The sequence below is a fragment of the Cebidichthys violaceus genome, unplaced genomic scaffold (genome assembly GCF_023349555.1).
Source record: "Cebidichthys violaceus isolate CVI_PGR_0920_01 unplaced genomic scaffold, fCebVio1.0.p SCAF_3, whole genome shotgun sequence".
NCBI classification, from domain to species: Eukaryota; Metazoa; Chordata; class Actinopteri; order Perciformes; family Stichaeidae; genus Cebidichthys; species Cebidichthys violaceus.
This window is the reverse complement of record NW_027176483.1, coordinates 21931463-21950829: the sequence shown is the minus strand read 5'-3', so window position 1 is coordinate 21950829 and position 19367 is coordinate 21931463. Positions and strand designations below refer to the sequence as shown.

Sequence of the window (19367 nt, the reverse complement as noted above, 5' to 3'; positions counted from 1 at the left end):
CGGCCGATAAAGAGGCCGTTGACCTCCAGGACCGGCTGCAGAAGCCTTCTTCTACTAAAACGCTTCCTTTATGATCTCACTTGCATGTTCTGTTTTTTATAATATGAATTTCAGTTCTGCTGTGGGTCTTCTTATTGTTTGTGTGAAAATGTTAACTTCTGCATGTGTGTGTGTGTGTGTGTGTGTGTGTGTGTGTGTGTGTGTGTGCATTCTGTCTAATCTACCAGTTGCATTTTTTGTGCTTGTCCCCTGACCTCACCAAACTCTGACATCACACTCACAGAGGGACACACTCTCTCTCTCTCTCTCGCTCTCTGTCTCTGTCTCTGTCACTCGCTCTCTGTCTCTCTCGCTCTCTGTCTCTCTCTCTGTCTCTCTCGCTCTCTGTCTCTCTCTGTCTGTCTCTCTCTCTCTCTCTCTCTCTGTCTCTCGCTCTCTGTCTCTCTCTCTCTGTCTCTCTCTCTCTGTCTCTCTCTGTCTCTCGCTCTCTGTCTCTCTCTCTCTGTCTCTCTCTCTCTCTCTCTGTCTCTCGCTCTCTGTCTCTCTCTCTCTCTCTCTCTGTCTCTCTCTCTATGTCTCTCTCTCTCTCTGGACTTTTCCTGTGCTCTTGGAAACAATTTTAACAACAAATGTAATCATCAACACATTGGTTTTTATAGCTATGAATGTTGACGACACAGCAAAACAAGTCAAACCCACAAAGCATGGTATGGTTTCAATACGGGTCGGATGGGTTGGGCTGACATCGCAGCACTCCTTTCCTTTACGCATTCGTCCCTCTCAACGGTCTCGCCGGGAGCAGGGAGCTCCGCCCCTCGCCGGGGAAAGGAAAGAGAGAGGAACCGGCACTTGGCGCCGAGGTTTGGGAGAGGAGTGCTGTAAAGCCAAGCTACAGCCGGTCACGGTGCTCCACCACGGAGGAAGTCAGCCCGGCAGGGGCCAGCCGGCGCCGTGGAGAGCTCCCACGATGGGATCCTCCCACACCGAGCGGTCGTCCCTGACCTGTGGGCGAAAGTGCACCGCAGTGCTGATTTTTTCCGTGAAACGGACGGCTTGGCAAGACATTTAGTTCTCTTTGTGATGAATCGCACCACATCGTCATACGGCTGAATAGTATTTTATTGCATTGGAAGCTGCCTCAGACCACAGACTGTATATCAGAAGTGGACATGGCGTCGTGAAGTCGTCTGTTGGTTTGTGGACTGCTCTTTTGAAGCTTTGAGTTTGGCATTTTGGCCGTCGCCATCTTGGTTTTTTGCAACCAGTGAAGGGAAGTGACCATATTTGGACTGCAGCATGAACATCATGCCGTTTTGAGGAAGACTTGAAACTAGCGATTGAGACCATGAACTCATGTTTGATACGCAAACATGACAATGAAAGTCTCGTGTTAACAAACGATGACTCTCCACACAACGACGTCTCAGGAAATGAATCTCATATCGCGACAAACACCAATCCTATGATGCTTCTTAGTGTGTGTGTGTGTGTGTGTGTGTGTGTGTGTGTGTGTGTAATATCATCTCTAATGTTTGTGCCAAATGTCACAGTCATTAGAAAATGGAAATGGTCCTCAGCTTATGGAGATATTATACGGTTCATGAACATCTCAAGCATCCGACACACAAGGTTTTTCACCCGGGAGCAGCCATTTGTATTTTGTGCTCGGAGGCTGAGAGAGATCACTCTCTGTTATAATAAGCAGCCTGAATGGTGAACACAGTCCTACGCACACACACTCACACACTCTCTCCGAGCTCATCAATTAGTGTGTGTGTGTCGGCCGCTGACAGGGGTTAATGAAGTTATTAACCATTTGAATGGAGAGAGAATGCAGAGATACTCATCCACACGCAGTCATTCATCTGATTGTATTTTATTTAAGATGGGCTTTTAATCTACACGATGATATCGGCACGTCATCCGCATCGCAACTCTGTGCCAGTACTTAGGCTGCATCACTGCAGTGGTCTCATTGAAATGAATGAGGGGCTGCATTTAGTTTTTTAATGCAGTGCTGATGTGGTAGTCTTGGTTGGCATTTTTTCACATTTACATGATGGTTTACAAATTAGAACACTGCCAACAGGAACGTGGTTTCTTAATAAATGCACATGCATCTCCTGTGTTATTCCTTTGCATTGATATTTTTGCATTAGTGATGACAATGGAGTCACAGAAGTAATATAAAATCCTCAAAGACTCTTCTATTCCACCCACGACGCAACCTCCGGTTCTGAAGAGTGAAGCCAGTGCTGAAGTGTCTTAAAGCTGCATTCTCTCTAGTGTCCACCAGGGGGCGACTCCTCTGGTTGTATAGAAGTCTAGTCTAAAATGACTCTACTTCTCTCTTGATTTATTCCCTCAGTAAACATTGTAAACATGAGTTTATGGTCTCAATCTCTAGTTTACAGTCTTCTTCAATACAGCATGATGTTCATTTAGTACATTATGCTCCATTTAGAGTCAAACACACCATAAAGAGGGGATGATTTAGGGGCGGGGCTTACTGTGATTGACAGGTTGCCACGACGACGTTGTCCGGTCCAGGAGTTGTCCTTGTTTTTGTCTTACTTACCTTTTTCAATTCAGTTTTTAGTTCATAAAAGTTCATTGTAAAATTTTGGTCACTTAAAAATATCTTGAACAGCATTCAGTCAGACCTAGCTCCACCCTCTCGTGTCGCTTCTGGTTTAAAAAAAAACAAGACGGCAAAATTGATGGCTTCAAAACTGTAGTCCCTAAACCAATGGCTGACAAGATGGTGACGGCCAAAAACCAAGATGGCGATGGCCAAAATGCTTAACTAGAGGCTTCAAAACTGTAGTTCACAAACCAGTGGGTGACATCACAGTAACTACGTCCACTTCTTATGATCCCGCCTCTAAAAAGATACTTTTTCTTCATTGCTTGACCCAAACAAGCAAGTTAAGACGCACAACGTGCTTAACCTGAACTGAGAGTGAAGACAGAATCTAAGTGTTCATGAAGCAACTTCTTCAGCAGAGACCATTACCATATTCAGATTCACATTGACCCACATCGCTAAATCCTCAATGACTGCTTTCTGTTCTTGTGTGTGTGTGTGTGTGTGTGTGTGTGTGTGTGTGTGTGTGTGTGTGTGTGTGTGGCACGCACTTGTCACTTGTAGGTCAGCGTGACAGAGGCTGTTGTTGTCGAGTGTGGCGGTCAGAGAGAGCAGTGCCCAGGTCACGGAGGGTGAAGTGTGTGTGTAGGTGTGTGGAATGTTCTGCTGGATAGTTGGCAGCGGGCCGGTCAGCATCCGACACAATGTAACTACTGTTCCTCAAATATTAAAGGAGAGGCTTCAAGGAACAGAGGGTATGCATGGACATATTTGGACATCCGACACTTGATACAGGCAAAACTACCAAAAGATAGAAACCACGCTTCATTTCCTAAACCTCTCACGGACCTCTTCACTTTTCAATCATCCTGCTGATACATTTACTCTAAATGACGAACAAAAGTGGTGTAATTCATACTGAGCAGAAATACAGTAAATAGTGAAGGTATAGGAAGGTCCAGAATATCTGGACAAGTCAGTTCTAGTCAGGCGGCAACTTCCAGTTCTGAAACGTGAAGCCAATGCAGAAGAGCCTTAAGTTGCATTCTCTCTAGTGTCCAGCAGGGGGCGACTCCTCTGGTTGTATAGAAGTCTAGTCTAAAATGACTCTACTTCTCTCTTGATTTATTCCCTCAGTAAACATTGTAAACATGAGTTTATGGTCTCAATCTCTAGTTTACAGTCTTCTTCAATACAGCATGATGTTCATTTAGTACATTATGCTCCATTTAGAGTCAAACACACCATAAAGCAGGGGATGCTTTAGGGGCGGGGCTACACAGTGACTGACAGGTTGCTACCACGGCATTGTCCGGTCTGGGAGTTGTCCGTGTTTTTGCCTTACAACTTAAACCTTTTCACAGTGTGTTTTCAATTCAATGAAGTTAATTGTTAATCTTTTAGTTGCCTAAAAATGTCTTATACAGCGTTGTACTGAACGTGACCCTCTCCTGTCACTTCTGGTTACAGAAAGCCAAGATGGCGACGACCAAAATGACGAACTCGATGCTTCAAAATTGTAATAGTACGCATGCCAACGGTCACAGTGACGGTGTCCACTTCTTAGGTCACTGTTGATAGTTGGGAGCTATAAACGGGAACCGATAAGACAGTAGTAAGAACCCGGAGTATGGATAAGGTCTGGAGTTAACGGTTCTGCTATCGCTACTTTAGAAGTTAAGGAGTGAGATCAGAGTCAGAGTGTGGCTACATTTCACTCCAGTAGACGCTGAGAACTCTCGTTGTCTCAAACACAGTAAAAGCCTCAAAGGTAAGAAAGGTAACAGCAGCAGTTTATCACAACGTGTGACTAACACACAGAACGTTCTCTACTGTTCGTGGAGCATCCGTCCGTCCTCCTCCACCCCAGGTAACGTGAGCGACACCGTGCTGAGTTTGATTGGTCAAACTACAACTGGAAACCAGAACACTTCCAACACTAAAATCCTGTCCCGTTGCCTATGATCCTGTGTTCATGTAGATTTATGTTTACAGAGATTAGTTGCCTAATGGACGTCTACCAGTGTGTTTTCTGTGTATCTTCCTGTCTGTTCCCAGATCTTAGTTACTCAAACTACACCCGTCACTCTGAAACACTACCCCAGAAAAAAAACGGCCAAATCTCTCCTACATCATCTTTTTTTTTTTTCTACAGTAGTGCTGGAAAACGCTGACTCAGCGTGATGTCGAAGGACAGAGAGAAAAATATGTTTTTAAGTGAATCTATTTTAGTGCTGACGTGCCTCAGGAACCAGTTGATGGTTGTGAAAGTCAACAAGATCAACAAGAAGACAATACAAGCTCCTCCACTGTGTCGTGAACGACTCCTCAGAAGGTGGGGTCGTGACCCGAGTGTGTGTGTGTGTGTGTGTGTGTGTGTGTGTGTGTGTGTGTGTGTGTGTGTGTGTGTGTGTGTGTGTGTGTGTGTGTGTGTGTGTGAGAGGGGTTGGGGTTAGTGCTGATACAACGCATTAACTAATTAACGCCGACAATTATTTTATCGCTCATTAACGCAGTGAGCAACGGACTTTCAAAATATTATTTTGAAAGTCCGTTGCTCACTGGTAGCGGTAGAGGAGTCTTCATCACTACGTTAATGCAGCGTGTGGAGGAGTCTTCATCACTACGTCGGTGCAGCGTGTGGAGGAGTCTTCATCACTACGTCGATGCAGCGTGTGGAGGAGTCTTCATCACTACGTTGATGCAGCGTGTGGAGGAGTCTTCATCACAACGTCGATGCAGCGTGTGGAGGAGTCTTCATCACTACATCGATGCAGCGTGTGGAGGAGTCTCCATCACTACGTCGGTGCAGCGTGTGGAGGAGTCTTCATCATTACGTTGGTGCAGCGTGTGGAGGAGTCTCCATCACTACGTTGGTGCAGCATGTGGAGGAGTCTTCATCACTACGTTGATGCAGCGTGTGGAGGAGTCTCCATCACTGCGTTGGTGCAGCGTGTGGAGGAGTCTCCATCATTACGTTGGTGCAGCGTGTGGAGGAGTCTTCATCACTACGTCGGTGCAGCGTGTGGAGGAGTCTTCATCACTACGTTGATGCAGCGTGTGGAGGAGTCTCCATCACTACGTTGGTGCAGCGTGTGGAGGAGTCTTCATCACTACGTCGGTGCAGCGTGTGGAGGAGTCTTCATCACTACGTCGATGCAGCATGTGGAGGAGTCTTCATCACTACGTCGGTGCAGCGTGTGGAGGAGTCTTCATCACTACGTTGATGCAGCGTGTGGAGGAGTCTTCATCACTACGTTGATGCAGCGTGTGGAGGAGTCTTCATCACTACGTTGATGCAGCGTGTGGAGAAGTCTTCATCACTACGATGATGCAGCGTGTGGAGGAGTCTTCATCACTACGTTGATGCAGCGTGTGGAGAAGTAGAGATAAACTAAAGACGAGCTAACAGACGCCACAGAGAAGTGGAGAGATACAAACTGCAGGACGACTAGTGTTGAGAAGACGTCGGTCTGAGGAACGTTCTCAGGATCATGAATGACGTCACGTAGGAGCCTCCCTCCAGACGCACCGTCACCAGAAGAACACACAAGTCGTATGAAGAGGAGAGGACTACAAAAGAGACGGAGTCACAACGCGCACCGGCCGTCTCTCACCGGAGACTACCGGACATCGCCGGGTAACCGTCGTCACCTCTGAGTTACGGTGCATTATGTTGATGAACAGTGGGAGCTGCGTTCACATGCTCTGACTGTATGAAGACAGAAGACACACATTCTGATGAAACGTGTGGAACATTGTATTCATGTTGCACAGCAGTGGAACGTTTAAATAAAGTCACACACTGAGCACAGATAGTAGAAATATAACTCACGATTAGTCGCAAAAAATCATGCGATTAATCGCGATTAAAAATTGTAATCGTTTCCCAGCACTAATATATATATATATATATATATATATATATATATATATATATATATATATATATATATATATATATGTATATATACACACACACAGTTTAGCTTAGTCGTGCCATCACTATACCCAACTCAGTACTGAATTTTTGCGACGTTATAAAGTGTTCAAATCTAATCTCGTAAAATGACGTTTTTGGCAAGGAACTTGAATAAATCCAGTTGTGTGGAGGAGATATTTTCACAGCAATATAAAATATAAAATAGGATTTATGACCTGTTGAACTTCCTTACACTAGCTTTAAGTTGTTATTGTATAAATGTAAATAACTCAATATATAAAGCACGTGGAGCCTCCGCTTTATTCCCGAACATTGGTAATACTTGTACTTGGAACAATGTTGGATGTTTGAGGCGGGCTGATCGAAGACGAGTGTGTGTCTCAGCAGCATTCCAATGCACTGACAGTCTGTCACAGCCAGGGGGAGAGAGAGAGAGGGGGAGAGAGGGGGAAACAGGGACAGGGGGAGGGCAAAGCTTTATTTGCATGAGAAGGGGCTCCTCGGGCCAATGGCCAGTCTGGATAGAGGGAATATGAGGATCCAACAGGAAGTGACGTGTCGGGTTACACGCTCCTCCCTCTTTTCCTCAGGCAGGAGAGAGAGAGAGAGCGAGAGAGAGAGAGATCAAGGGAGAAAGAAGGGGCGAGCGGGGTGGAGGTAAAGGGAGCCAAGCAGCAGTCTCATTCTTGCCGTGTGAGATCACGGAGCGGGGCAGAATGTGTCGGGATCCGCTCGACTACTGAAAACAAGACCGAACAAGACAGCAGGGAGAGACACAGAGGGAGGGGAGACACGCAGGGAGGACAGAAGGACATAGGAAGGAAAGGAAGGAAGGAAGGAAGGAGGAAGAGACCTGGAGGAGTTTTTTGGGATCTACTCTTCACACTCAAAACTAAAAAAAAGGATTGAGTTGGCAAAGTGTCTCGCAGGGGCTGAGCTACAGCCGGAGTTACCACAGCCGCCCCACTGCAGCAGGGACAAAATGAACTATCTGGTGAGTGTGTGTGTGTGTGTGTGTGTGTGTGTGTGTGTGTGTGTGTGTGTGTGAGAAGGAGATTCCAGTGTGTGCATGTTAAATCACTGGCTCTTTAGCCAGCCAATAAAAAACTGTGCCTTTTCTTTTTTTGTTGCTGTTTGGCTATTCCTTCATCCCCTGTGGATCAGTGTGTGTGTGTGTGAGTGTGTGTGTGTGTGTGTGTGCGTGTGTTTTAGCAGGACCTGCTATGCCCCAGCTGTGCACAGACTGAGGTGGTGAGGGAGGGGGGGGTGAGGGGGTTGAGAGACTTGAGTATGAAGAAAAGGGAAACGTGAAGGGGGGAGGAGAGTTAACATTTTCTCTGTGGATTCCTACCTTTTGTTGGCTCTCAGTGGGGTGTGTGTGTGTGTGTGTGTGTGTGTGTGTGGTTTAAAGTCAGCATTCACATGTCGAGGACGCTTGGCTGTCCTGTGGAGGAATGCACGGAGACCAAAAGGGGAAAAAGCAGTTTATAACAATCCCTCCTGGTTCTCTCTGCGTCGTGTTTTGTATGGAAAGAGTTTTGAAGTTAAAACACTTTGAATATAACCGGAAAGAAATGGAAGCATCCCAAATAAGTTGTGAGAAAAGAACGTGAAATAAGCGGCATCTAGGAACTAGAAGGTGGACTTCAGTAACAGTTTGTGACCTTTGAGCGCGTTACCTGACTGAGTCCTGCAGGCTTTCTTTTAAACTTTCAGCGGAGGCCCCGTCATCCGGCTCATGGCAGAAAGAAAGAAAGAGAAAGAAAGGAGAGAGAGAGAGGGAGGGAGAGAGGGAGAGCAGAGGTCTGTCTTTCTGCTGACTCAGAGGAAAGTGCAGAGAAATGAAGGTTTTATGGCCACAGAGACGGAGGCAGGCTGAAAGAGAAGAAGAAGAAAAAACATGCTCCAGGAAAAACAAGAGAGAGCGAGAGAGAGAGAGAGAGAAAGAGAGACAGAGAGAGAGAGCGACAGACAGAGAGAGAGAGAGAGAGAGACAGAGAGAGAGAGAGACAGAGAGAGAGAGAGAGAGACAGAGAGAGAGAGAGAGAGACAGGATGAAATGTGAAGTATTGAATATGACATTGATTTAGTCAAACAGAGAGGGGGCAGATCTTGACTGCAGGGAGAGAAAAGAAAAGGCAGCAACAGTCCTGAAGCCTTCTCTGCTGTTGTTTGAAGGGCCTCACTGCTCATGTCACAGACTGTGTGTGTGTGTGTGTGTGTGTGTGTGTGTGTGTGTGTGTGTGTGTGTGTGTGTGTGTGTGTGTGTGTGTGTGTGTGTGTGTGTTTGGGGTAACTACACAGTGAGGAATGTGGCCGACTGTGGAGCAGATCGCTGTGTGTGTGTGTGTGTGTGTGTGTCTGTGTGTGTTTGTGTGTAACGAGTAATTACACAGCAGTAATTAGCGTGTAATTAATATAAAATAAGCCTCAGTGTAGTGGAGCTCATGTCAAAGCCGTCCCATTGGCTCACAGCGCTGCCATGTTGCTCGGCTCGTTCTCACTGTAATGTCAGCGTCTCACTTCTAATTGGCTTAACTGTATTCAGCTCTGACTTGAGAGAAAAGCCGACACACACACGGAACCTCAGGTCTGTGATTTGTATTCATCTTTTAAGGTCAGGATTGTATCACCGGCTCAGAGCCAGAATCTCTCCATCGGACCCGTGACTTCTTTCCGTCGTTGTCTATTGCGTGAAATATCTCCTGCTACAACTATTACAATACGGATTTCAAGACGGCGCTGATACTACCATCTGTAACTTTAACACAAAATAACTTCCAGGCTTTTGTTTTTGCCCTCAAAAGTGAGATCATCTGCCTCTCTTCACTGCTCCTGGTGGCATTTGCGACATTCTTCCGTGCCCAAAGTGAAACAGCCAATCAGAGCCCGAGCAGCGCCTCCATGAACTGCATTGTCTAATGTCTCACGTGTCCGAAGCCCAGAACCCCTTAGTATGTGGGTCAGAGGTGACTCACGTTTTCTGGCGCGTTAGGACTCCATGTGCTCCTGTCCCGGGTCAAAGTCAGGATCTGGAGGTTTTCAGGTGTGTAAATATAGAGCAGAACTTTACTGCCCGGCTCGTGTCCTGATTGGCCGATCCACTGACTGACTGACTTTATGGGCGACACCTGTGTGTGTGTGTGTGTGTGTGTGTGTGTGTGTGTGTGTGTGGTTTGGTAGCGGGGGGGGGGGGGGTAATCACCGGAGCCAGAACAACTTGGTGTGTGTGTGTGTGTGTGTCTCATGCAGGAGACAGAATGGAATTCCCGCTGTAAGCCAGGCCTCCATGACTCAGTGAGTGAGTCAGGAGAAATGCACGGACAAAAGAAATGTGTACTGACACGACGAGGGCCGCTCCAATAGCTTCCTACTCCGGTCCAGGACCAGGACCAGGACCAGGACCTGTGTGCACCGTCTGTCTGCATGTACCACACACTAGTGGCGTAGACTACCCGCTGATTACAGCTCTGACACAGTGAGAACACATCAGTGAGTTGTGTTTGTGCACCGGTTGACATGAAACTTCACCAGCACCGTCACGCTGCCACCAATACCCAATGTAGATTAATCCACCGCTGAAAGTAGTCCCCCCTCAGAAAATGAAAAATGTCTGAAAATATATTATGTATTCAATTTAATTTCAATATTGTACGTTTTACAAGTAACCAACTAACAGCACCAGCCTGACCCAGACTCAACTTCTCGACAGACATGTGTAACACGTCTTCCTTCTTGTTGCTGGTCGGTGGACCACCAACGTTACGGGTCGACAGTCAGATGTACACACTCCTCAACGCTCTGTTTCTCCTGAGCCACACTAAAATATGAGCTCATGTTATCCATTACTCTGTTTCACAAGCTCAGATTCCTAAGTAGAGGGGAGGAAAACAAAGAAATCATTTATTTATATTGATTGATTAATGGAATGATTGTAAGTGTTCTGCACCACATGGTGCTCTGCCTGTCTGGCTTACAAGAGACTTGGCAACAACAGCTAACATGGTGATGAATCACTTCACAGTACATATACATATACATATCTATCTATCTATATAGATATATATATAGATATATATATGTATATGTACTATAGGCGAGAGATTGGTGAAGATTATCTGCACCGTAAACCTCTAGGACACCATGACTCCCAACATCCCTTATTTTCAATGACCAATCCAAACCAACGATGTGTGAAAGATAAAAGAAGACAACTGTACGATCACGTCAGGATCGTCTCTAGAGGCCATGAAATCTGCCAGATAAGTGACCCCTGTCCCTTTGGACATGAATGCTGCAGTGTCTTTGGGACACATTGAGATTTGGGACCAATGGTGAAAGACGAGGCTTTGTCTTGTTCTGGACTGACTCGTGGAGAGAAGGTTCCCATGCACATCGACAGTCTTAGTCGTCACAAGTCACGTCCCACAGCGAGAACAGAGCTGATCAGACGGTCCTCAGTCGCTAATAGCTCAGCTTGTTCTCTCAGGGTTAAATTGTGTCGGCTTTACAGTTAGCAGGAAAATTGAGAGTTCACGTTTTTCGGCACTTGTTTAAGCATCGGGTGTTTTCTGTGATTTGAGCTTCTTTGCAAAAATTGCAAAGTGGAAACCAACTTCAGCGGGTAGATTTACCACTGTGTGGGACTGGAAAGATGTGCGTATTAGGCGACAAATAATCCCTACAAATTCCTTTTTTTGGCTCAATTTTCTTTTATTTTTCCAGCTTTGGGAACCGGCTAAGCATAAGCATACCTTAAATAAAGTTATTTAAGCTGTTGAGGATTAATGTAAGGGATTCTAGACAACCTCTGAAGAGACGCGTCTGGACATTGTTGGAGTGTCTACTTCACACAACAGAAGCGCTCTCATTTACTGTAAATGCTCTATTGGGTTTAATGAAGGGGTTGCATCGGGTCAGAGCCCTGCGGCCACGTAGCCGGTTCTGGATTTGGTCACAAACAGCCGAGTCTCTCGCCGTTCCTTGAATCTGTCTGACGGCCCTTACCGACAGAAGCCTAGAATCTTTCGTTGCCGTTTTTGTGTAAATGACGTCTCTTCTTCACCCCCCTGAGATAGAAACGCCATCAACACGCCCAACATGCTCTGCTTTAAATCTCAGGACGGTGAGCGTTGGTTCTTTTCACACGTGCGCTCAATCGGACGTTGCACGGACTTGGTCCTAGAGAGCTAGCCGGGTAAGTCTTCTCGATGTCCGTTCCAACTGATTCCAGTGATGCCTCGATCGGGTCGGGGCTGCAGTGCTTGCGTGAAAGAGTTCTGTTAGTTGTTGCACCTCGTAAATTGACTAATGTCACGCACGTTTACACGGAACCTTTGAAAACGAAGGACGCGTCTCTCGCGGTGAGCTTCCTCGCTGATGTCGAGTGAAGCCTTCTCCGGCGCTCCGTTATTTCTTCTGCCCTTGGTTTTCACGGTACAGTTGAGCAGAGTTAGCGGACAAACAACAAGCTGTGAATCACTGCGTGTTTTTCCCCGCTGCTCACTGCTGAATCATAGAGTCAACACTGCAGTCTCAGCTGCAGCTTTCTCAACACCTTGATGTGAGCGATCACAGGTCACCAGTGCAGAGATTTACGGCCCTGTGGTTGTGAAACCATTTTCAAACCGCACACCTTTGGTCGGTTGACCAATGAGAGATACGGCGATACTAAATATGGATGCATCTACGCTGTTGGTCCAGCTTCATGTCACGGTGGGTTTGAGCTTCTTCTGCGTTTTTGTACGTTTCTATTCCAGTGTGACGACGAAGGCTTCAGCACTTCATCATCAGTGTGTTTTGAGCAGAGACATAAAGACTGTAATCTCTCTGCCACCGACACACACAGTCCGTGATCAGAGGGTGTGTCAGCCGGCTTTAGCTTCAGCTCCTTGCTACCTGTGTAAGTGCAGGTTAGTGAAGCCCTTAAACACAGGTGTGAACGGCTCCCTGGACGCACATTCAGATCTTCTGTCGTGTAACGCACACGCGTCATTTTACAATCACGGTCCTTGATACTCCAAATAAGATACCGTTCAGTCTGATAGAAATCACAGTTTTAAGGTAACACATTCTAGACTAATTGCTTTGTGTTGCTGTCAAATCCCAGCCGAAGCAATAGCAGCTCTACTCGTGTGACATGTTTTGATTCTTCCACCCTGCTTTTCTGGCTGGAGGAGCTGCTTTGAACTGTCCAACTATCTGTGTGTGTGTGTGTGTGTGTGTGTGTGTGTGTGTGGGTGTGTGTCTGGCAGCTATTCATAAGCTCCTACCAGCGCTGTCTCTCAGCAGGTTAAGCAACACTCGAGGCCACGCCTACGTGAGCCTATCCTGTGCTCCGGGCGACACAATCCCTGCTGTTGTTTCTGCTGTTAGTCATAACCCGAAGGCAGGAATTCTTCAGCAGGGATCATCGCTCGTTAAAGCTGCAGCCTTAACTAGCACTTAGCGGGGCACATAAAGCTGCGGGGCTGTTTGGAAAAGATGGATTTTGTTGTAATTTATTTCTGAGCACCAACGGGTGCTAAAGGATAGATTTATTACATGCGTGTCTATTTATAATTTGACGTATTGATCGTTTCCAGGGAACCTTTAGATGGCCTTCAGGGATCATTTGGAGTTCTCAAGAGGACTAAAGAACTCCCAAGTACAGAACCAACTTAAGACCTTTTCTCGTATGAAATGTCCGGACCTGATTCTCCGGACATTGACCTGGAGTTGCCCGGTGAGAGATTGGAGATTGGCGAGAGTCCCTGTCAGACGCCTTCTCACCTACTGGACATACGAAGGGGGAGGGCCTGGGCAGAGCTTGCAGGACGGCTGTCCATGACTCCAAAAACATCACGGCCATTTAGCCGGTCTCTCGCCGCACCTTAATAAGCAACTTTTCATATCTCCACTTCGACATTTTCGTTGGCTTCTTCCTCGCGCATTGAAACGGCATCAACGCGCCCACTCACCGTGAATTCTCCGGACAGTGAGTTGGACATTGACTTGGTTCTAGGAGGCTGGCAGGGTAAAGTCCCTTTAATTTCTGCTTCAACTGATTCGGTCATTTGCGTTCTCACACACAGCTCCTTCAGGTAATGTCTAGATCATTTCGGAGCAGCAGTGCATGTGTGAAGTGTTTAGGTCTCTCTTAGAACCTTTCTTCAGTAAGACCCCACAGAGAGGCACTGAAGGACCAGAGGAGGTTGGCCTGTAAAGGGCGGTCTTAGCGTTGCATTTCCACAAAGTTGAAAGACTTGCAAGAGAAGAATATTCTTGTCGATGTCCTTACTTTTAGTCCCTTGCATCGGTCTCACTGGATCTTACATTTCCCTCAATGCAACTTAGTAGTTTGGGTAGTGGGGTAATGCTGAACAAACAGGAAGCGTTCAGTAAGACTGAACCCGTCAAAAGTCTAAAAGTGTTTATGGCCGTTCCGAATGGTCCCAATGGAAGGGGGACAGAGACACAATGTCCTTATGAGACGGATGTAATGGTGCTCCCGGAAGACATTCGTAGTGTTGCACACATGAGAGGATCCAACCCAGCCCACGTTCTCTCCTCCACTCACCACAGTGTGTGCTGGATTGTCGGTTTCGGAAAGTTACGGAAACGTTGGGAGGCGTCTTCCGGAGCCACAGAAGACGCGATCCGGCCGTTAAAGTCATCTTCACGGGTCACATCGGTGGAGTGCTCCTTTAAAGGTACATGGGGAATCCTTCAGGTTCTTTACTCTTTAGGTTTCATAAGCACGACTCTTTTAATTATTCAAAACACGCTTTGCCTCAGAGCTGTGTTCAGCTCGGGCATTTGGATCAAGAGCTCTCCGCTGAAAACAAAATGTCACACACGGTCTCGCACATCACTGCTCCCACACAGCAGTGGATGATGGACGACTCACATGGAGAGGGTTACGCAACAGACCCAGCTCCACCGGAGGAGGATTCTATCTGCTGCTGTACACACAAGAATTTCTCAAGAACGGTCTGACGTGCCAGGTCAGGAAAAGAGGGAGGGGGGGGGGTTCAAAAACCTGGATGTGTGTGTGTGTGTGTGTGTGTGGTGACACCCCTGGAATGTGAAGTAATAGGAGAGTTGTGTGTTTGTATGTGAAGGCTGTGGAATGCTGTAGTAAGTGGGACTGTGTGTGAGAGAGAGAGAGAGAGAGACAGACAGACAGACAGACAGACAGACAGACAGAGGCCAGTGACACACACACACACACACACACACACACACACAGCTCAAAGACACGGTGCCACGATACAGTGGAGCATCTGCAGGTCCTGGAATAACTAAAATAACAACAATATGTTCACGCACCCAAGGAATTCTATTGTTTTCCTCCTTTGTAAATTCATACGGAAGACTGTGTTCACATCAGGTCATCTCATACAAACACAGTATCGGAATTTGCATTTGGGAAGAAACGAAAGCAAAACACACACACACACACACACACACACACACACACACACACACACACACACACCTCCCTCTCTCTCTCCCTTCTGTCATGTGGAGTCTTGTCCAGAGACACTACGAATGTTTTACCACCACCTTTACACACACACACACACACACACACACACACACACACACACACACACACACACACACACACACACGTAATGAGGTACAAGGACAAGGCAATAACACACAAGACTTTCTGTCTCCCCACACAAGATAGAAAACAGTCATTAAAAGTACAAAACTGGGACACAGTCCAAATGTACAAACCTGTGTGTGTGTGTGTGTGTGTGTGTGTGTGTGTGTGTGTGTGTGTGTGTGTGTGTGTGTGTGTGTGTGTGTGTGTGTGTGTATGTGTACTTGGTTAGTTCTGGTGTTTCCCTGGATATATAACGCGGACGCCAGCGCGTTTTCAGACGTGGTCTCGCGCTCCTCCACCTCGGCCGGCGGCCTCTTTGCTCCGCCCGGCTCCGCCCACCTCCGATGGCCCGGACTCACTCACGTTCACTCCAGGCTGCAGAGTGAGAGAGTGAGCTGTTTGACTCACCGCCAGGACAGCTGGGAGACGGACAGAGCGGGCGAAAGAACAAGAGAAGAAGAAAGAGCAGACACGCATTGTGACTGCTGAGGAAAAAGGCAGCGTGGACAGAATAGATGGACCAGGAGACACACGGGGGGGGGGGGGGGGCGTAAAGTGCTTTTTGTTTCCCTGTTTTGCTCTTTGCATTGTGGGGAATAGACACACACACACACACACACAACACATAAAACCTCTTGTGGCAGGCTAGTATTTGTCCCCAGGGGTCAAATGGGAGGCAAGAGACAAAAGGACATTAAGCCACACACACACACACACACACACACTTTCACACACACACACACACACTCACTCACACAGATGAGCGACCTGTCTATACTGAGCTCGCTCCGCCAGCTGTTCACATTACTTCCTCCTCAGTGGACGTCTCTCTGCTCCTGTCTCTCTCTCCTCTTTCCTTTTTTTAGCCGCTGGATAAAAACCTACAAAAACATGACAAACTAAGGAGTTATTTTTAGTCTTTATCTGATCATTGTAATCACATTACACAGTACCAGTGTAAAGGTGTACCGTACCAGTGTTTTCATATTCATTAACTTAGTTGTGCTGATGTTTCATAATGAATGGAGATCAATGGGCAGTAATGTTCTAAAACGCTGATATTGTCGTTTTAAAGGGAACTAAAGACCGTGGCTGTCATTATGTCCTGAGCTAACAACAATGTTTACACGAGGGCGAGTGAAGAGTCGCTTCCTGTCTGGTGTGACCGCTTGTGTCGTAACAAAGCGGACGTACCGGAATCGAACGTGTGCGGTTGATGCAGTTCACATTAATGTAACGTAACGTTGTCCTGCTAGTGGTTTAGCCTCCGCTCTGCACAGCTGACGGGTTGGTCAAAGTGTGTTCTGTGTTTGAGTTCAAGCTGTTTATTGATCGTTATTGAGCATCAACGAGGGCTGAAGAGAAAGGAAGGAAAACCAGCACACAATGAGCCACCCTCTGAGGAATCCATGTTAATCTGAGCTTAAAGGAATCAGCAGTGAAGTAAAGCTCAGCGCCTGAACGCCGCACCAATACTACTGTGATTTATATATATAAATATATATAAATATTACAGTGACGTTTTTAGTCGTCATCAGTGTCATCGTTTCACCTTCATCCCTCCTCCTCCTCCTCCTCCTCTCTGTGTCGGTCCTCTGCTTCTCTTTCTTCCCCCGGCGACACAACAACACCGCCGGTGACGTTCCGGCGGTCGTTCCTGGCGACGGTCGCCGTGGTGACATAGCATCATCGACTCCGCCGGGATTAGTCCCGAGAGGTCCGGGTAACGCGATTATCTCCGCCGTGTTCTCGCTCCTCCACGCTCCCAGCCCCCCCCCCCCCCCCCCCTCTTTCTCACGCCGATCAGCGGGTCTACGCACCGCCGACTGAGCTCTGTAGAGCCTGAAACACTGGACCTAGCACTCACAGTGCTTAATGAATGTTCACTGCCAGGATTCAGTCACTCTTCAATGTGAAGCGGAGGCCAAATGTTAGGTACTGCATCCCTTTTACAGGTTTTACTGCGTCCTAAGGGTCTTCCCAGGTCTAGAACTTTTGAACTGATCCAATATGGATACTTGGAAAACCTACTCCAACGCAACTTGCATAAATGAAATAAAAAATGAAACAAAGGCCAGCGTGATCTTTGGGACAGACTCAGGTCCCGGGTCAGGTGTTGGATACACGAGCCGAGCTAATTTGTCTCTGATCCGCGGCTTGTTTTGTTCGGGAAGCTCCAAAAATCACTGGTGAGTAGAAACTAAAGGCTGAGGTCGTGTGGTAGTTAAAACCACGACACACAGCGCCATGGCTCTTTTCCCTTTATTGGGCTCAGGTGCTGTGAAAACAGTTGTAATGGTAGAGAGAACCCAGATTTTCATCAATAGCATCCACACTTGGCATTTTGGTATTCCGCGTTCCGCAAGTCCTCAGCATGAGTCGATGACGGTTGAAGATCTAAACGCCTAATGGGGAAAACTCCAGCCTTCTCAAGGTGTCTAAGGTCGGTGCTGATTGTCACGTAGAAAGAAAAGAGTCCAACATCACGTTCTAATCCTGGAGGTTCAAGACCACCACCGCTGAACGATACGTGGGTCGTGAATCCACTTCAAAGACCCCGATACCGGTCCCCTTAAAGTGACAGACCGATGGAGTTTCATTCGATTCCTTATTTCCCAATGGACATCCGTCGTGTAAGCAGAAGCTGTCTGCGTGTCGCGCCGGTCGCTCCTACGAGATGAAAATAGAGAGAGAGCGTGAGAACGTAGTGTCACACCTCGGGGTCGTCGTCCAATCAGCCGGGTGTGTGAGTCATCCTCACTGCTGCACTTCCTGTTTCTCTGGAAACAGTTGAGGGACTTCTGTGTTCAGATGTCCGCCTCATGGAAATCTATTTTATGTGAGACAGAGGAGACAGAAGGACATTCATTCTCCGCTCAGCACACGAGGAACGGGAGCTTCAGCGGCTCTGGAGCGTGTGCACGTTCACAGTGCACGTCACAGTGCACGTCACACTGATACCGTAGAAACCCGGAGGCAGAGATAAGGCCTATACAGTGTATGAGGAGTGTGTGTGTGTTTGATAGAGGAAAGGAATGACGGTGTGAATAGATCAGTCCTGACGGCTCACAAAGAGCAGCGCAGAGCGATGTTAATGTTTGAAAGGAGGGACATGCTGGTGAACAGTGAACAGTGAACAGAGGACATGACGTGTGTGCATACGTCAAAATGAATGTTTCTTGAAATATATCAAACCAAGACCAGTGCAGAATATGTAAGAGGTGGTGTGTTAAAATACATGTGAATGTTCGGTCTCAGTGAGAAGCAGGGTTCCCACGGTCATGACACACATTCTGGACCTCAGTCACAAAGTCCCTCCGTCAGACTTCAGTGGAGCTCTGCCCACGCGTCACCCTGCAGGGTGAAGAGGAGGTGCACTCTGACTGGAGGGGAGTCGGCCTACGAGACGACCAGCCGAAAAAGAAAAGAGAAGTGTCTGGCATATATATATATATATATATATATATATATATATATATATATATATATATATATATATATATATATATACTTTTTTCCCTTTTAGAAGGGCATTCTCTCGTGTGTGTGGACACAACCAGTGAATGGATCTGATGGAGCGAGTACATCAGGGTCGAGTGTCCTTCTCTTTCTCGTTCCCGGCCAACAGGCCTCCAGCGCAGAGAAAGAAAAGACGGGCTGTAAATCTCAAAGCCAATTAAATGGCCTCATTTAGATGTGGCCAGTGCTTTGTGCTGAGTGTGTGTGTGTGTGTGTGTGTGTGTGTGTGTGTGTGTGTGTGTGTGTGTGTGTGTGGAGCTGGCATAGGGCCAGTACAGGCTGTACTAGTCTGTGATAGTTGGGGTGGAACTCAGACACAGAGAGGGAGGAGAGTTCAGACGTGGACGACAAATATTGGTTTAGTTTCAAAGAGTTCTATGAAGACTGAGGGGAGGTGTGTGTGTGTGTGTGTGTGTGTGTGTGTGTGTGTGTGTGTGTGTGTGTGTGTGTGTGTGTGTGTGTGTGTGTGTGTGTGTGTGTGGTGGTATTTTTCCCTCTATTTTCTACTCCTATGGTTCATTTTTACCACCCCAATCACATGAAAGTTCAAACTTTTGCGCGACGTACGATCCCCCATTCTGCTCACTAAATGTTGAAGTACACATCTGATCACATCCACCAGAACTATCAACTACATCTGATCACATCCACCAGAACTATCAACTACATCTGATCACATCCACCAGAACTATCAACTACATCTGATCACATCCACCAGAACT

The 19367-nt window shown here is 47.1% G+C and overlaps 1 protein-coding gene across 3 annotated transcripts in view; it reads left to right on the top strand.

Moving 5' to 3' along the window:
• The window catches only part of bcar1 (BCAR1 scaffold protein, Cas family member), a 66716-nt gene that overhangs the window by 28305 nt on the left and 19044 nt on the right, over nucleotides 1-19367 (top strand). Inside the window, exon 1 of one of the 3 annotated variants that reach the window (XM_068722887.1) lies at nucleotides 7009-7524. The exons of the other annotated variants lie outside the window; for them this stretch is intronic. Within the exon in view, the coding sequence (XP_068578988.1) occupies nucleotides 7513-7524 (12 nt within the window). The 5' untranslated portion in view covers nucleotides 7009-7512. Of the gene's footprint in view, nucleotides 1-7008; nucleotides 7525-19367 lie in introns of those variants that run through there. 3 annotated transcript variants of the gene reach the window in all.